The following is a 15,813-nucleotide window of genomic DNA, read 5'->3' on the forward strand; positions in this document are numbered from 1 at the left end:
ATAAAAGTACAACATAACAAAATTTGTGGGACACTGCTAGGCAGTGCTAAAGGGACTATATAACATTAATTGCACACAGGAAGAGAAGCAGGGAAGTGAGATCAGTGGCCACAACTTCCTCCCTAAGATATTAGTAAAAGTAAAAGTAAACCCAAAGCAGGAGGAGAAAGAATAATAAAAACCAGAGTGAAAAATCAGTGTAAAAGAAAACCGTGAAACAGTATTGAAAACAAAGCTGGCCTAAATCAATAAAATTGATAAACCAATCTCAGATCAATAAGGAAGCAGAGAATACACACTTCCCAATGTCTGGAATGGCAGCAGCAACGTCTTTCTGGAGCATTAAGAGGATGACAGGCAAATACTGCAAACAGCTCAGAGAATATTCATGCAATGGGCATGTTCCCGGATGACATAGTCTGCTCACTGAAGGACAGAGCTGAGTATGGTGTCATACATACCTATCATCTCAGCACTCTTGAAGCCCAAGGCAGGAGAATCACAAATTTGAGCCCAACCTGGGCAATTTAACAAGACTTTGTTTCTAAAAGAAAAGACTGGAGATGTAACTCAGAGCAAAGGTCCTGAATTTGGTCCCTAGGAGAAAGAGACAGAGACAGTATGAACAAATATGTGAATAGTACTATATCTATTAAATTAAAATTATAGCCTAAAACCATCCTACAAAGAAAACTCTTTAAGTCCAGATGGTTTCCCTGGCAAATTCTCCCAACATTAAGGGAAAAACATATGGGTAGCAAGAAGTCTCTTTCCGTAGCATTCTCTGAGGCTAGCATTTCCCTGGTACCAAAACCAGACAAACACATTATAAGAAAAGAAAACTAAGGGCCAATATGCTGCTTGTGAACATAAATACAAAGATTCTAAACAAAATTTTCTCAAATCAAATTTAACAATATATAAAAACAATACAGACCTAGTGGGATTTCTTTCTGGATTATAAGATGTTTTAACAAGTAAAATATAACGTGAGGACCACGTTAAAGAAAAACTGCCTGACCATCTCAGTTCACTCAGAGAAAGCATTTAACAATATCTTAAGGTTCATTTCTAATTAAGAAATAAGTAAATTCTCAACAAATTGTTTGTCACACTGAGAGAACCTTTGTAATCTGACATACAATGTCTACAAGAAACGTACAGCTAATGTCACACAAATAGTGAGAGACCAATGCTGGCATCGAGAACCCACCCCCACACCTGCCCTCAGTATTATGCTGGGAGTTCCAGGTGGCACAGTGAGACAAGGGAAAAAGATGCCCAGGTCGGAAAGGAAGTATAACTACATTTATTTTTAAATAACGTGATTGCCTGTTTAAAAATGCCATCACATCTATTAAAAGTGCTACCAGCTCTAAGAAGTAGGATTAGTAAGTTTGCCAGTTATAAGATTATTATACAAAAATCAATTGATAGCTAGCTGTGGTGGCACTCATGCCTGTAATTCCACCACTCTGAGAAGGCTGAGGGCAGAGAATTGCAAGTTCAAGCCCAGTCTGGGTAATTTGGAGAGACTTGGTCTCAAAGTTTTAAAAAATTGAAAGGACATAGCTTAATGTAAAGACTCTGAGTTCAATCCATAATACTGCAGGAAAAAAATCAATTTATGTGACATTTACAGTGGCATCAAAAATATGAAATAACTTAAAGATAACTTTTAACAAAAAATACCCAACATCTGTACACTGAAAGTGTAAGTCATTGCTAAGAGGAATTAAACAAGACCTGAATATGAACAGATAGTCTACTGCATGAGTCCTGATTCTAAAATCTATAGAAAATGCGAAGGACTAGAATGGCCAATGCAATTTTGAAAAAGAGCCAAAGTGGAGGGACTTCAACACTTACTGTGAATCCCTAGTGCTTAGGACCTGAGAAGGCTTTAAAATAGGTAACGGGGGCCAGAAAGTGAGTAAGAGACCACCCAAACCATGGCAGGGTAACCATTCTGTAAGCCCACTTACTTGAGAGGCTGAGGCAGGAGAATGGCTTAAGCCCAATTGTTCAAGGCTAGCCTGACAATATAATAATCCCTAGCTCAAGTAAAGGAAAATATACTCGTCCAGGAGGTTGACTGTAGGTTTTCAATAAAGGTTTAAAGACAAGTCAATTCAGTGGAGAAAAGATAATATTTTCAACATGTTGTACTAGGACAGTCCGACAGCCATATGCAAAAGCAAAAAACTACAATACAAGGGCTGGGGATTTAGCTCAGCGGCATAAGCACCTGCCTTGCAAGCAGGCCGTCATGAATTCGATCCCCAGTACCAATAAAAAGGAAAAAGGCAAAAAAAAAAAAAAAAAAAAAAAAAAAAAAAACCCAAACTATAATACATGCCTTCAGCTGCATTAAAATTAACTCAAAGTGGATCAGACTAAATGAAAAAGTTAAAACTATAAGACCTATAGAAGAAGACATAAGAGAAAACCTTTATGACTACTGGGTTAAGCAAAGATTTCTCACAGTCCATAAAGAACAAATTAATGAATTGAACTTTATCAATATAAAAACCTCTACTCTCTAAAGACATCATTATGTGAATTACCAGACAAACCACAGACTGAAAAATTATTTGCAAATTATTTATGTTTTAAAAACTTGTATCATGAATGCATAAGAACTCCCAAAACTGGATTTGGAAACAAATGCATGCAAATACAGAAAAGTAGGCAAAAAGTTTCAGCAGGGCCAGGGATTTAGCTCAGCAGCCTAAGTGCCTGCCTTGCAAGGGCTCAGTCGTGAGTTTGATCCCCAGTACCAAAAAAAAAAAATTTTGAGCAGACATTTCACTGAAGAAGGATGCTTGGCAAACAAGCAACAAAAAGATACAACATCTTTAGTATGTAAAATGCAAATCAAAATCACAATCAGTTATCATTGCATACCTAGTAGAACAGCTGAGACTGGTGATAGCAAGCAGTGGCCAGGCTATGGAGGGTCAGGAACTCTCATATGTTGCTGAAGAGACTACAAAATGAATCAATCACTTTTGAAAATGACTTCCATTTGACATACATATTTATGGATGTTTGTTGTAGTCAGGGTTTATAAGGGAAAAGATTTAATGCATGACATGTAATTTATAAGATTATTTTATAATATTCACCCAAAAGTGAAATGCAAAAGAGTACAGATCTGTCCACCCAAAGAATCCAGCTGAGAGCCTGAACCCCACAGCATGATTCCAGCTGAAGACGTAAAGCCCATGGCAATGCCCTCCAATCTTTCAACCAGAGGCCTAGAGCCCACAACAATGTCTCTTGCAACTCAGTATCAAGGACCCACACTGAGAGACCCAAAAGTCAGTGGTGGAAGTTAGAAAGTCTGCTCTAGTAGGATTAAGATTCAGTGCAGGAGCTGGGGATTTAGCTCAGCGGCAGAAGCACCTGCCTTGCAAGCAGGCAGTCGTGAGTTCAATCCCCGGTACCGATAAAAAGGAAAAAGACAAAAAAAAAAAAAAAAAAAAGATTCAGTGCCAGCAGGCTGAGGGGTATGCACTGGAGCCAGGAGGCAACACTCAAGGTAAGGACCTACGCTCCCCAGAAGAGAACCATAGCCATCCTCAGCAACAGTGAGGACCCGAGCTCCTCCGATGATAGGAACAACTGAGTTCACATCCGGATAACCAGCGTGACAGCAAATCATCTTCCCCTAAGTTCACTTTCATGCTGTTGGCAACAATCCCCAGGTGGGCCTTCTATACCAGCACCAGGCTGGCTTAGTTCAGCTGGGCGTTACAAGTGGTAACCCATCACGATGTTCCAGTCACATCACCGCTGAGTGTCACTCACCCAAAAAAATGGGAGCACATGGACCACTCACATGAATCTCAGGTTTATTTATATTACCCAGCAGCTAGGAATAGCTCAGATGTACATAGACAAGTGAATGACTAACAAACTGTGACTTGTCCCTACAAGAGGATCCCATTCTGCGAAGTAAAATGAAACCCAATCTCAGTATTATTTTGCTGAGTTAAAGAAGCTAGTAGTGGATGTGTATTGTATGGTTCCATTTACATAAAATTCTAGAAAATGCAAATATATCCAGAGTCACAGGAAGCAGATTAGTGGCTGCCTGTGGGCAGGTGAGTGTGGGCGAAGGATGACCAAAGGAATGGAAAAGGACTTTCCAAGAGCTCCTCATTACCTTGTAGTAATGGCTTCACAGATGTGTACATAAGGCACAATCACCCAGCTGTGCATTCTCAGTCTGGGTGACACCTTATGTATCACTTATATGTCAGTGGATCTGTTTAAAATTTCAAATTGCCAAATAGTCAACAAGGAACTATGCTGAATTTTCAATTCAGGAAAGACCAAAACAAAAAGTTTGTGTATAAAAACTGTGGCACAGTTGTTCTCAGTTAGCATCAATGCTGCTCTGCTGAGTGCAGTGGCATGCACCTGTATCCTAAGACTGAGGCAGGAGAATCGCAAGTTCAGAGCCAGCCTGGGCGACTTAGTGAAACCCTGTCTCAAAATAAAAATAGTAAAAAAGAGTTGGGGATGTAGGTTAGTGACAGAGCACTTGCTTAGTTCTACAAAGGCTGGGTTCTGTCTTCCCATCTCACCAACATGTAAATCAATGGTGCATAGTAATTGAGTACAATTCCTGACTGAAGCCTCGACCAGATCTAGAGGCTGTGGACATATGGGAGGAATCTGTTTATGGGCTCAGTGTCAGTAGTAGTGCTGCATCACTGTTCCATTTCTTGAGAGTGATAATAGCTTTGTGGTTATGGAAGCAAAAGTCCTCTGCCTTGGAATATTTTGGTGCAAAGCATCGTATTATAGACGTCTTTAAAAGGTGCCGAAGAGTACAGGGGAAGGAAAGGGAGAAAGCCGATGTGATGGAATTTTTTTGTTTTTAGTTTTTCTGAAGGGCAGATGTTTGAATCAGAGGTCAAGAGAATATAACCTGTGCATGAGTAATGCAGAAATAAAGAGGTCTACATTGTCTGCCACTTAGGTGTGGAGAGCCTGGCCGTGGTAGTAGATTTCTAAGTTCCTGAAGTCTGTTGTTATCATTTGTCTCTCTGCTAATTAACAGGGTTAAGGGAGGGGAAGCAGTTAATTAAGGATTCCTGTAAGCTGGGTTTCACTTAGTTGAGACTTTTTCCTAGGCGTAATTAATATGCAACTCAGGCAGACATTCCAAGTTACACTTAATAAAGTTTTATTTATAGTACCCCCAGGGAACACCAAGGGCACAATGTCAGTGAATTTGAAAACACACTCTGAGTTAGTATTTAGAAAGTGCATGCAGTTTGAGGGTATAGAAAGGCTTGGCCATGCCTGGTCCTGAAAAGGAGCTATTCCATGAGTGCAGCCCTACTTCTGAGCTTTCCTCTCAGCCAGGACTGACTCGGCTTCCCCTGCAGAGAAGCTCCCTTCCCACCTCTCCAAATTCCTTTTCTCCTCCCTCCTCATACAGATTCCATTCAAAAGGTTTGCTCGTTTTCATCTGCTCATGTCCTGAACTCCTTGTTTCCTATGCTTTCTGTCTTAATAAACTTTATTTTTTAGAATAGTTTTAGGTTTACAGAAAACTTGAGGAGACAGTACCTCACACCAAGCTCCCTTTATTGCCATCTTACATCACAAATGACTCTGGGTTAGTACCTTCTTTCTGCCCAGGATCTCACATGATCTTTAGTTGTCCTGTCTCCTTGGGCTCCTCTAGGCTACACTGGCCTGGGAGTTTCTTAGTTTTCCCTTGGCTGTTTGTTTTTGCTTTGTTTGTTTGTTTGTTTGCTTTGGATACTGGGGATCAAAACCACAGGGCATTCTACCACTAAGCTAAACCATGTCTTCAGCCCTTTTTATTATGATATCTCACTGAGTTGCCCAGGCGAAGCTTACACTTGTAACCCTTCTGCCTCAGCCTCTCAGGTTGCTGGAAGTAGCTGGCATTCCAGGCTCGCACCGCTATGCCTGGGCCCCTGTTTTTGGTGATCTTGATATGAAGCGCATTGGTTGGGTTTTGCAAATGGCGCCACTCCCGGGACTTGCCTGATGATTTTCCATCTAGACTTGTGATGGTTTGGGGAGGACCACAGAGGTAAAGTGCTGTATTAGCACACTGTCCCCAGGACATTTCTCTGTGGGTGCCTCTCTGTGGCTGAGGCTTTATGCTCCGCGCCTTACTGTGCTGTTACTGTTGTCTCCACCCCTCCGCACTGTGACCTGGTGGAGATCGCTGGGATGTCGGGGGTTTGTTTTGTAAGCTGCTTCATGTCTTTGGCTGAATTTTATGCAGGTCCATTGTTTTTTCAGGTTCTGAATATAGTTCTCTTCACTTCTTTTCCATTTTTAATTAAGCTTATTTTATACAGTTCATAATGGGACTGCTATATTTTTGTTCTTCTGACTTTTTCTGGTATCACCTCTTCCCCGCCCCCGCCTCTTTACTGAACCAGCTTTTCCTGTTTTGCCATCCTCCAGCTATCCATGAACAGACAGCACAGGAAAAATGTTAACCTTCTCTAACATTGGTCTGTTTGCTAATCACAGGCCGGTGGGTGGGACTCAAGAACGTGAAAGCCTCCACCCAAACCTAATGAGTCCTGAGTGCTTGGGGAATGTTACCCATTCTTCCTGCTCCCTTATTTTAACATAAATAATGTAATTGCTTTGATGGTCCGTGTATAAAATAAGCTATAATTTGTAATACACAGAAAATAATAGAGCAGCAGTATAGAAAAAATGTTTGCCAATGTGCAGTTGGCAAGGATGTGTCATGCAGAGAGCTTGCTTTTTAGGAGCCCTTCAGAGTGGCTCTCAGTCCCTGGGGAGATTTAAAGACACCCTCATGCTATCCCTGGCAAACTGGTCTCAGTGAGCAGCAGTGCTGCCTCTCTGTACAGAAGCACAGTCCACCTGTCCCAGCAGTGGGTCAGGCCTCTGAAGACTACCTGCCCAGGATAAGACCAAGCCCAAGCAGACATGCACATTGTTGAGGGACCAGGCTTCAGCCGAATGTGGTCTGTGCCCGCATAGAGAAACTTTCTCCTCATGGAGAAACTAGGCATGTCTAGCAGGATGGAGGCAGTTGAATCAAATCATCTGGGTTGCCAAGAACAAAGTGAAATGTAAAAGGATTAGCTAAGAGGGGCTGCCTGCCCCCAGCTGCTCATGCCAGGCCACTGGGCTACACTTCAGCCATATTGGAGTGGGTGCTGGAATGAGGGTTAACAAGGTACCCTTTGCACAGTGAGCAGACAGAGAAGTGCGTGCTGGGGGAGGTGATGTGAGCCCCAAGAGTCTACAGAAGCTGTTTCTCTCTGTGGGCACTGAAGGGCTGTGAGATTGATTGGCAGGCCACTCTGTATCACCAGCTCAGTTGCCTGACTCCATGCAGGGGTGAGGAGGGGTCCCCCAGGCACATGGCTCTCATCTGCAGTGCAGTGGTACAGGGCTCCATGGAAGAAGCCCATGTGGGGCACCTGGCTGTGATTTGAATGCATTTCCTTTTCCTGACCAAAATATGAACACCCACCTTCTCCCTGCTCTTGGTGAGCTACTTTTCTCTTACCTCTCATGCCCAGATCCATCCTCTTAACTCTTGAGTTTGATGAAAAGGGCAACCACAGTTTGGCTATGAGGGATGTGAGATCATCCAGGTTACTTGTGTGGTACAGAAAGTTCCAGTTTCCCAGGGCTTACTGTGATGTGCCCTGCACTGGGTAGAGTCTAGGTGTCCTTACAGTGCTTCTTTTTTCACACAAAGATAAATTGACTCTTCTAACCTCGGTGGAATTACCAGATTAGCAATTGTGATATCTCACCCCAGTGCAAACGTTCACAGATGCATTCATAGCAGCCATGTATATTGGCTCGGCTTTCTCCTGGGACTTGACAGAGCATTCAGAGGCTAGCAGAGGAGTCAGAAATACACCTAGCCACCTCCAGCACAGAGACACCAATGAGCTCCACCAGAGCCTGTGCACAGCCTAGGCCAGCCTGACAGGCAGAGCCTGCCAGATATCTTGAGCAGGCAGGAGAAAAAGAAAGAGTATGAAGGCTCCAAGAAGCTGGAAAGAAGACTGAGTAGGCTGAAGACTGAGTATTCAGAGAGATGTTTGGTTGGTGGTTGGTTGGATGGTTTTGAGACTGTCTCACTATAGGTCAGTCTGGCCTTGAATTCATGACAATCCTCCTGCCTCAGCCTCCCAACTGCTGGGACTTCAGATGTATGCCACCCATGCCTGAACTCAGAGACATCTTGAGGACAACTGTTGTCACACTGACTTATGTCACACACAAATCCTTGACCATTGGCACCAAGCAGTGAAGGACACCTCAAGGACAGTGTCAGGCCTGGCTAGGACAATTAGGTCTGCACTACGGAAATAACTGAGTTCCATTGGGAAGCAAATTTCCAGATGAAATTTGTGCCAGAGACCTTGTCCGCTCAGCTTAGAGCCAAGCAAGGAGCAAGGGAGGAAATACACGCGTAAGTGACGGATTATTCCCAGAGGCTTGACAGGAGAAAATCCAGAAATGACAGGAGAGGAAAAGCTGGAAAGAAGATATTCTAAATCCTAAGGTTACTTTGCATATTTCTATGTAAATACATTAAAGACTTGAATAAAGAAAACTTGCGGAGTCAGAAGGTTCACAGGTTTGATGAAACTGTATCTCAAAATAAAATTTAAAAGACTAAGGTACAACATGAGCAAAGTGTACACAAGTCCTTAGGTTCAATCCTCATTACTACAAAAAAAACTGGAGAAGAAACTAAAGGCTTTACTAGACTAAATTCCATAGAAGAAATACAGGAAGTTGTTTTAAAAAGAAAACCTATCCCCTATTCCAAAGAAATCACTAGGTTTCCTTTCATATAGGAATAATCCATAGAGAGCAGTTAATTCTGCTGTTGTTTAAACACTTGTAGAGCTTTTTTTTTTAAATGGAGGGAAAAGTGCTGGGGGGATTTAGCTCAGTGGCGTAAGCGCTCGCCTAATAAGCACGAGGTAGTGAGTTCGATCCCTGGTACCAAAAAAAGGGGAGGGGGAATATGTTAAAAATTTTTGTGTGTGAAATGGGCAGAATCTACAATGGAAATAAATACTACTCACCTATTCACTTGAAAATGTTAAATTTCAGGCCAGGGTTATAGCTCAGCAGCACAAACCACCTGCCTGGCAAGCATGAGGTTGTGAGTTCAATCCTCAGTACCAAAAAAAAAAAAAAAGAATAAATGGTAAATTTCAAGTGGGCATGGTGGTACACATCCCTTATCCCAGCACTTGGAAGACTGAGGCAGGAAGATCACTGTGAGTTTAAGACCAGTCTGAGCTGAATAGTGAAACCCTATTAAAATAAAAATAAGTAAATTTATGTTATATAATCTTAGCACAATTTTCTAAAATCTTTAGTTTACACCAAAAAAGCAAAACTATATTATATTCACAGTTATAAACATTTAGAAATAAGATAGCAAAATATTGAACAGGTAACACACTATGACTGAATGAGGTTTCTCTCAAGAATGCAAGATAGCCGGGCATGGTGGCTCACGCCTGTAATCCCAGCCCTCAGGAGGCTGAGGCAGGAGGATCGTTGCAAGTTTGAGACCAGCCTGGGCTACAAAGTGAGCTCAAGGCCAGCCTGAACTACATAGAGAGACCCTGTCTCAAAAAAGACAAAAAAAAAAAAAAAAAAAAATGCAAAGATGATTCAAAACTAAGAAAGCTATTACGGTAACACATTAGCAAACAGAAGAATGCTAACATGTGTCTTCTCAAAAACAAGAAAGATATTAACACTGGCATCAGTAGCTGCTTCCCCATACTTAGTCAGGCAAAGCAGCATTTCCACCAAAACAGGAACAGTATCAGAGGCCTGCTGACATCAACCACACAGTTAGAAAAAAGAAAGAAAGAAACAAAGGAAGGTAGGTCTACTGTTTGCAAGTTATAGGACTTCACACCTAAAAAACTCAGTGGGATCAGTTAAATACTAAGAAAACTTACTAAGGAGAAAGTTTAAAACTACAACACAGAAATCAAAAGTAACAACTAGATAAAAGAGCACACCTTTTGTACTGAAGTCATAAGTGTGGGCATAATCTTAATCTGAGACAAGAAAAGCCACCATGAAGTAAACCTTAAAACATTCCTGGGAGACACAAAAGTCAACTTGAACAGGTAAAAACATACTCTGTTCTTTTACAGAAAGATTCCACATCATAAATAGGTCAGTGTTCTCTGGGTTAATTTATAAATTTAATGTAATCCCAATAAAATTACCAGCAGGCTTTTTTTTTTTTTTTTGAACTAGACAAACCTATTCTCAACTTGAAGTAGAGAAATAAACAAGCAGGAAAATTCTGACTAGGAAGTATAAGGATGGAGAACTAGTCCTGTCAGATACCAAGTTAACCATGAAGACTCAATAATAAGGGCCGGGGATTTAGTTCACAGGCATAAGCACCTGCCTGGCAAGCACAAGGTCATGAGTTTGATTCCCGGTACCAACAAAAAGATAAAAAAAAGACTCAATAATAAGATAAAAAGATAAAAAAAAAGACTCAATAATAAAGAACAGTGTGGAATGTGACACTGGATCACAGTAGACAAATAGACCAAAAGCGCATCACAGAGACCTATGGACACCTCAGATTGTAGATAGTAGCTTAAGTCAGTGGAGCCACATGACCAAGCCTTTAATTTGTGATGTTAGAGTAAGTAAGAGGCTGCTATAGTTAGAGTCTTGAATGTCTCCCCAGAGTGCAAGTCCCCTCGGTCCTCAGGATGACATTATTGAGAGGAGTTCAAATCTTGAAGGGGCAGGGCCTCCTATGAGGCCTTACAGCATCGGGGATGCCCTTGAAGGGACCATAAAGTGAGCAGTTTGCTCCACTACATGTTGTTACCATGATGTGCTGCCTCGCCACTGTCCCAGAGGCAATGGGACCAATGGGTGTGGACTGAAACCATGAGTCAAAAATAAAACTTTCCTCCTTACACATTGGTTATCTCTGGTATTATGTCACAGTAATGACAAGCTAACAGAGGGAAGCTGCACATCTTGAACACCGGAATTAACTTTAGCAATATTAAATGTAAGGAATAAAACCATTAAAGCAGTAGAAATAGCTCTGGCAAATTCTGCTTAACCTTCAAGTAATCTAAAAGTCTTACAAAAATAATAAACTTGACTGCATACAAATAAAAAATTCAAGTGGGAAAATATTTAAAACTATATTACAAGATGGACATGGTGGCACACGCGTGTAATCCCAGCACTCAGGAGGCTAACGCAGGAGGATCACCATGAGTTCAGGGCCAGCCTGAACCTCATAGTGAAGCCTTGTCTCAAAAACACTCCCCCCCTTTGCAAGTCCTATAACTTGCAAAAATATATATATATGATAAAAGAGTGATATACAAAGAGCTCCTAGAAAACAAGAAACAAAATCAACAATCCAATAGAGAAATGGCCATAGGACATAAGCCAACAACAGTTCATAGAAAAATAAGCAAATGGTTAATTCTATTAAAATGCTTCATTTTTTCATAAGTATAAAGTGAAGCTGCACTTGAAATACCATTTTTTTCTTATCAAACTGGCAAAAGTTCAGACATTTACAACATGCTGTGCTTTATAAAAGCACCAAGAAGTGTATACTTCAAAACTACTAGCGCCTTTATCTCTGATCTAGCAGTCTGCCTTCTGGGAATCCACACTACAGCTTTACCTGCTTATGTAGGAAATAATTTGAATAGAAATTTGTGCATTGCAGCATCACTTGTAATTATAAAAGATATAGTTCAACAGAAGGGTCTAGGCATCTGTAAGAGACGGGATAAATCAACACCGGCCTGCAGGAATGTCACACAGGTGCTGTGCAGAGTGCAGGGAGGCTCTTACGAGCAGACACCGCACCTTCTCCAGGAGGGATGCACTTTTCAACTAAGAAAACAAGGTCACACCTATCAGATTATCACCTTATACTCTTAAATATGTGTAATTATTATGTACTGTTTAAAAATTGTAAAAGGAAAAACAAGTGAGTGTTTTGTTTAAGAAGAGGATAACTGGGTGTATGTACTCATATGTTTCTATAAACAGGAGGGAGCCCTGACTGAGGCTGTAAAGAAGAACCATCAGAGGAATAAGTAAGAAAGAATTCTAGTCACACACAGTGGCAGAGAGGAGAGAAGAAATGGAAATCCAAGCATCTGTGCTGTTAATGTCCTGTCTGACACAGCGAGTTGTGCTCAGGGTTAAAAGCACAAGGGGAGGCATGCGTCTTCAACTTTCCAATAGATATGCTTGAATTTGTGAGGGACAGTGAACTCTTGTGACCTATGAGCAGAATCCCTGCTTGAGTATTACATTTCCAGGCAGTGCTGGTGTTAAAGAGCTGGGTATATATATAAACACCCCTGCCTCCGCCGTCTGTCTTCACGCAGGCTGTGTGGCAGCGTCCTGCTAGGATGCTGATCACCCGCCAGGGGCTTACCCCGGGGCACTGTTCATTGGAAACGTCCTTACCTTTTGTGTGCGGCCGTCCTTCCTCATGACAAGGTATAGACACCCAGGAGTCAGCCCCTGGACCTGCATCCACAGGACTCTCCGTGTGGTTCACCTATCCCCTTGCAACCTGGTCTGCCTAGCATGATGACCTGTTTGTGTCCCAATCCTGTATTCCTGCTTCCCGATAACATAGACTTCACCTTCTGTAGGCAGGGTCTCTCTTCACACACTGTGCCGGAGCATTCAGAGGTGGGGACTCCCTCTGGCTCACAGACTGGCCCCTGCGGAAGGAAGCCTGAGCCTCGGTCAGGGCTCCCTTCTGTTCTGCTCCCTTGGAGCTGTTAGCAAGCCACATCTGTAGTTACTGCAGCCACAAATCATATGCTCATATCTTTCTTTCTCCTTGCTATGCTTCTCTTCCTCCCCTCCTTTTTCTGTGTCCTGAGTCCCTGATCCTGACACACAGATGACATGAATTACAGTGGGTTCCAGTGAGTGGGGGAGAGGTAGCCATTTCATTTTCCTGCTTTGCTGTCTCTGCCATCCTTTTCTTTTTGCTCTGGCCTTAATATGTCACATCTGTGCCTGATCTGGGGCAAGCAGCAGATAACACAGGAAAGCCCTTAGGGAGCCTCTGCTTTGGCAAATTCTTGGCTGCCAACACCTGGTCTTTGTTGGCATCCCCAGGTCTCTTCTCTACTAAGCCTGTGTTTTTCCCAAGTGTGTCACCTGATGGTGGCTCTCTGGCCCTTGTATTTTGAAGTTTTGCTTTGTTCAGTGTAATGAGGCCCTGGCCTGAGCCTTCATAACTGGGAAGAGTGCAGGGGGTAAAAATCTTACAGTGATACCTGCTGAGCACTAACAATGAGATCACATTATGAAGAGGTACCATTACCATTTAGCAAAACAGATCTTTTAATAGATGCCTAATAATTGCCAGACTCCTAGTTTAACGGCACAATAAAGTTACTACTTTAAATATTCTGACTTTAGAGATTTAGATACAGCATTAGTAGGATATGAATTAGTGACACTTTATTCTTTAGTGAGATCGATTTAAGGAGTTTCCCTTGAATGTGTGGGCTTAGATTTGACTTGTGGAACCTCTAGTTTGAAAACAAAGAAAGGTGACTTTATGCCCAGAAGACACTCCCACTACCGGTTCAGCATCCACCCTGCTGGCCTTAGGGGCTGAGTCTTTATAGGGAAGACTGCTCTGCGCCTTTTAGTCAGCAGCCTCAGCTAAGGCAAGGAACCGCTGAAGTGTGTTTCTTAAAAGTTGGCAGGCTTAATTGGCTTCTGCAGCTGGGGTTAGAAGGCTACAACCTGAACCAGTGTCCCCTCTCCGTCTTGTCTAATTCCCATTTCAACCGAGCAAAGACCTGTGTTTTCAGTTTATTGATGTGAGGAGGGAACTCCTCTTTGCAAGAGCACCCCTCAAGAGTGGGGCCAGCCACTATGGCTCCTCTGCTTTTGCAAGCCTGTGTCGCCATGCAGTGAGGTGTGGTTACCCTATCTCTCAAGGACGAACCAGTGTCCTCTGTGGATGGCCTCAGACCTGTGTGACGCACAGCAGTCACACAAAGTGTCTTCACCAGGGCAGGGTGATTCGAGGAGCTGGGAAGAGTAGAATCCTGGATCTCCCTTGACATGTTACACCTCCCACCCAGGAGCTCTCCTTGTGTTAGGGACTTGGCCTCTAGAGGATACCTGGGAGGTAAAACTTAAAGACTCCTAAATGTCGTATTCACACAGATAACTGTTTTCAACTATTTTCTAAGGTCAAATCCTCTATAAAGCTTCAGTAGGGACCCAGGCTTTGGAAATAGGGGTGGTGTTGGATGGTGCTTGTAGTTGAGCCTGGGGTTGGGCTTGGGGTCGGGCTTGGCAGAGGCTGTGAGCTCAATGCAGCTCCCATACCAGCCAGCCCACAGCCAGGAGGCCAAAAGGTGTTTCAGAGACCATTATGGGGCGTTTTCCCTCTGAGAATATGGGAGACCTGGCCCTGTGTCCTCAGCCCAGAAGTGTCTGAGCAGCAGCCGTTGTTTTGTCAAATGCAAACCAAACTTCCGAGAGCAGTGACGGATGAAGCCCCCACCTACTCATTGTTCCTACTTCACAAGAAGCCTCGAAAGCCCCCTGCAGGTGTCCAACCTTATGACTGTTCCTGTGTCTGCTTTCTCCCTCCAGTCGTGTCAAGCTGACCTCGTGAAGGACAACGGTCACAAGTACTTCCTCTCTGTCTTGGCAGACCCGTACATGCCAGTAAGGAGCAAACCTTGTTTTTCTTTGGGTGGGCCCAAGATCTTCTATCTTTGTTCATAAGTGTTGCTTTGCAATTCCTCTCACAAGAGGCAAGGTGGCTCCTGATTGCTCGCTCACTGGAGAGGTCTCTGCAGAGGACACCAGCTGTAGACTCCGACTGGGGTGGAGGTGGGGCTGCTCCCTTGTCCAGGCCGTACTCTGCTGCATGCCGTGCCCCACGTAACTGGCTTACTTCACCCGTGTGCTCCGGGGTGGGCCAGCTTGGTTTGCATCTAGCAGCCTTCACTGCACACTGAACTAGACGGATGAGTGAGTGCACGTACACCCATGATACAGTAACTGCAGTGCCTCCAAGGGCCCTGGGCGTGACAAACCCAGCACTGCAGTGGAAAAAGGGGGAAGAAGGAAGGGAAGAATAAATCATTTGAAAGTTTAAGTTTTAAATACTTTTTATTTTATCAAATTATTTAAAAATTAGATGAAATAAGCCATAAGAAGCTTATATACTACTTTCTTATAATGCTTTATAGTTAATTTCTTTATTCTCTAACTCCAGTTCCTAGCATAGTGAGGACAAAATAGATGTCCTAAATAATTTAATAATATAACTTAATATTGCTATAATATTTAAGTATAGCATAGCTTTAGGTGACTGGGGTTATAGAAAGAACTTTTGTGTATAATTGTACCCTCTAGTTGTCTTTCTAAACTAAATGATAAAAAAATCAGGAATAGGATAAACACTACTGGTGTATGAAAATAAATAATACTTATGTGCTTATGTGATGTTCTTAAACCCTATTGTAGGTAGTTTTAATAGACTTTATATGAGGTTTGGAGATAACCACTTCCCTGTTCTCCAGGGTAAATAAGAATACTGTACAAATCAAACAAGAGATAATGAGCACTAAGCTGCAGTTTACAGCAAAACAATGAGCTTAGCTGACATGAAGAACCCTTTCAGCTACTCCAACTGGGAGGACACAGCCAAATTTGAATGAAAGGGAATTCTTGAATGCCAGAGACTGACAGATCCAT

The 15,813-nt window shown here is 42.6% G+C and overlaps 1 protein-coding gene across 3 annotated transcripts in view; it reads left to right on the plus strand.

The window, feature by feature from the left end:
• Rptor (regulatory associated protein of MTOR complex 1) overlaps positions 1-15,813 on the plus strand; it is a 366,523-nt gene that overhangs the window by 283,097 nt on the left and 67,613 nt on the right. For all 3 annotated transcript variants that reach the window (XM_003464795.5, XM_063241865.1, XM_063241866.1), the window contains one exon: positions 14,701-14,775. In XM_003464795.5, coding sequence (XP_003464843.1) covers positions 14,701-14,775 — 75 coding nt within the window. The remainder of the gene's footprint in view (positions 1-14,700; positions 14,776-15,813) is intronic.

This window comes from Cavia porcellus, unplaced genomic scaffold, assembly GCF_034190915.1.
Source record: "Cavia porcellus strain 051 isolate PalLab524CR breed Dunkin Hartley unplaced genomic scaffold, mCavPor4.1 scaffold_32, whole genome shotgun sequence".
Classification (NCBI taxonomy): Eukaryota; Metazoa; Chordata; class Mammalia; order Rodentia; family Caviidae; genus Cavia; species Cavia porcellus.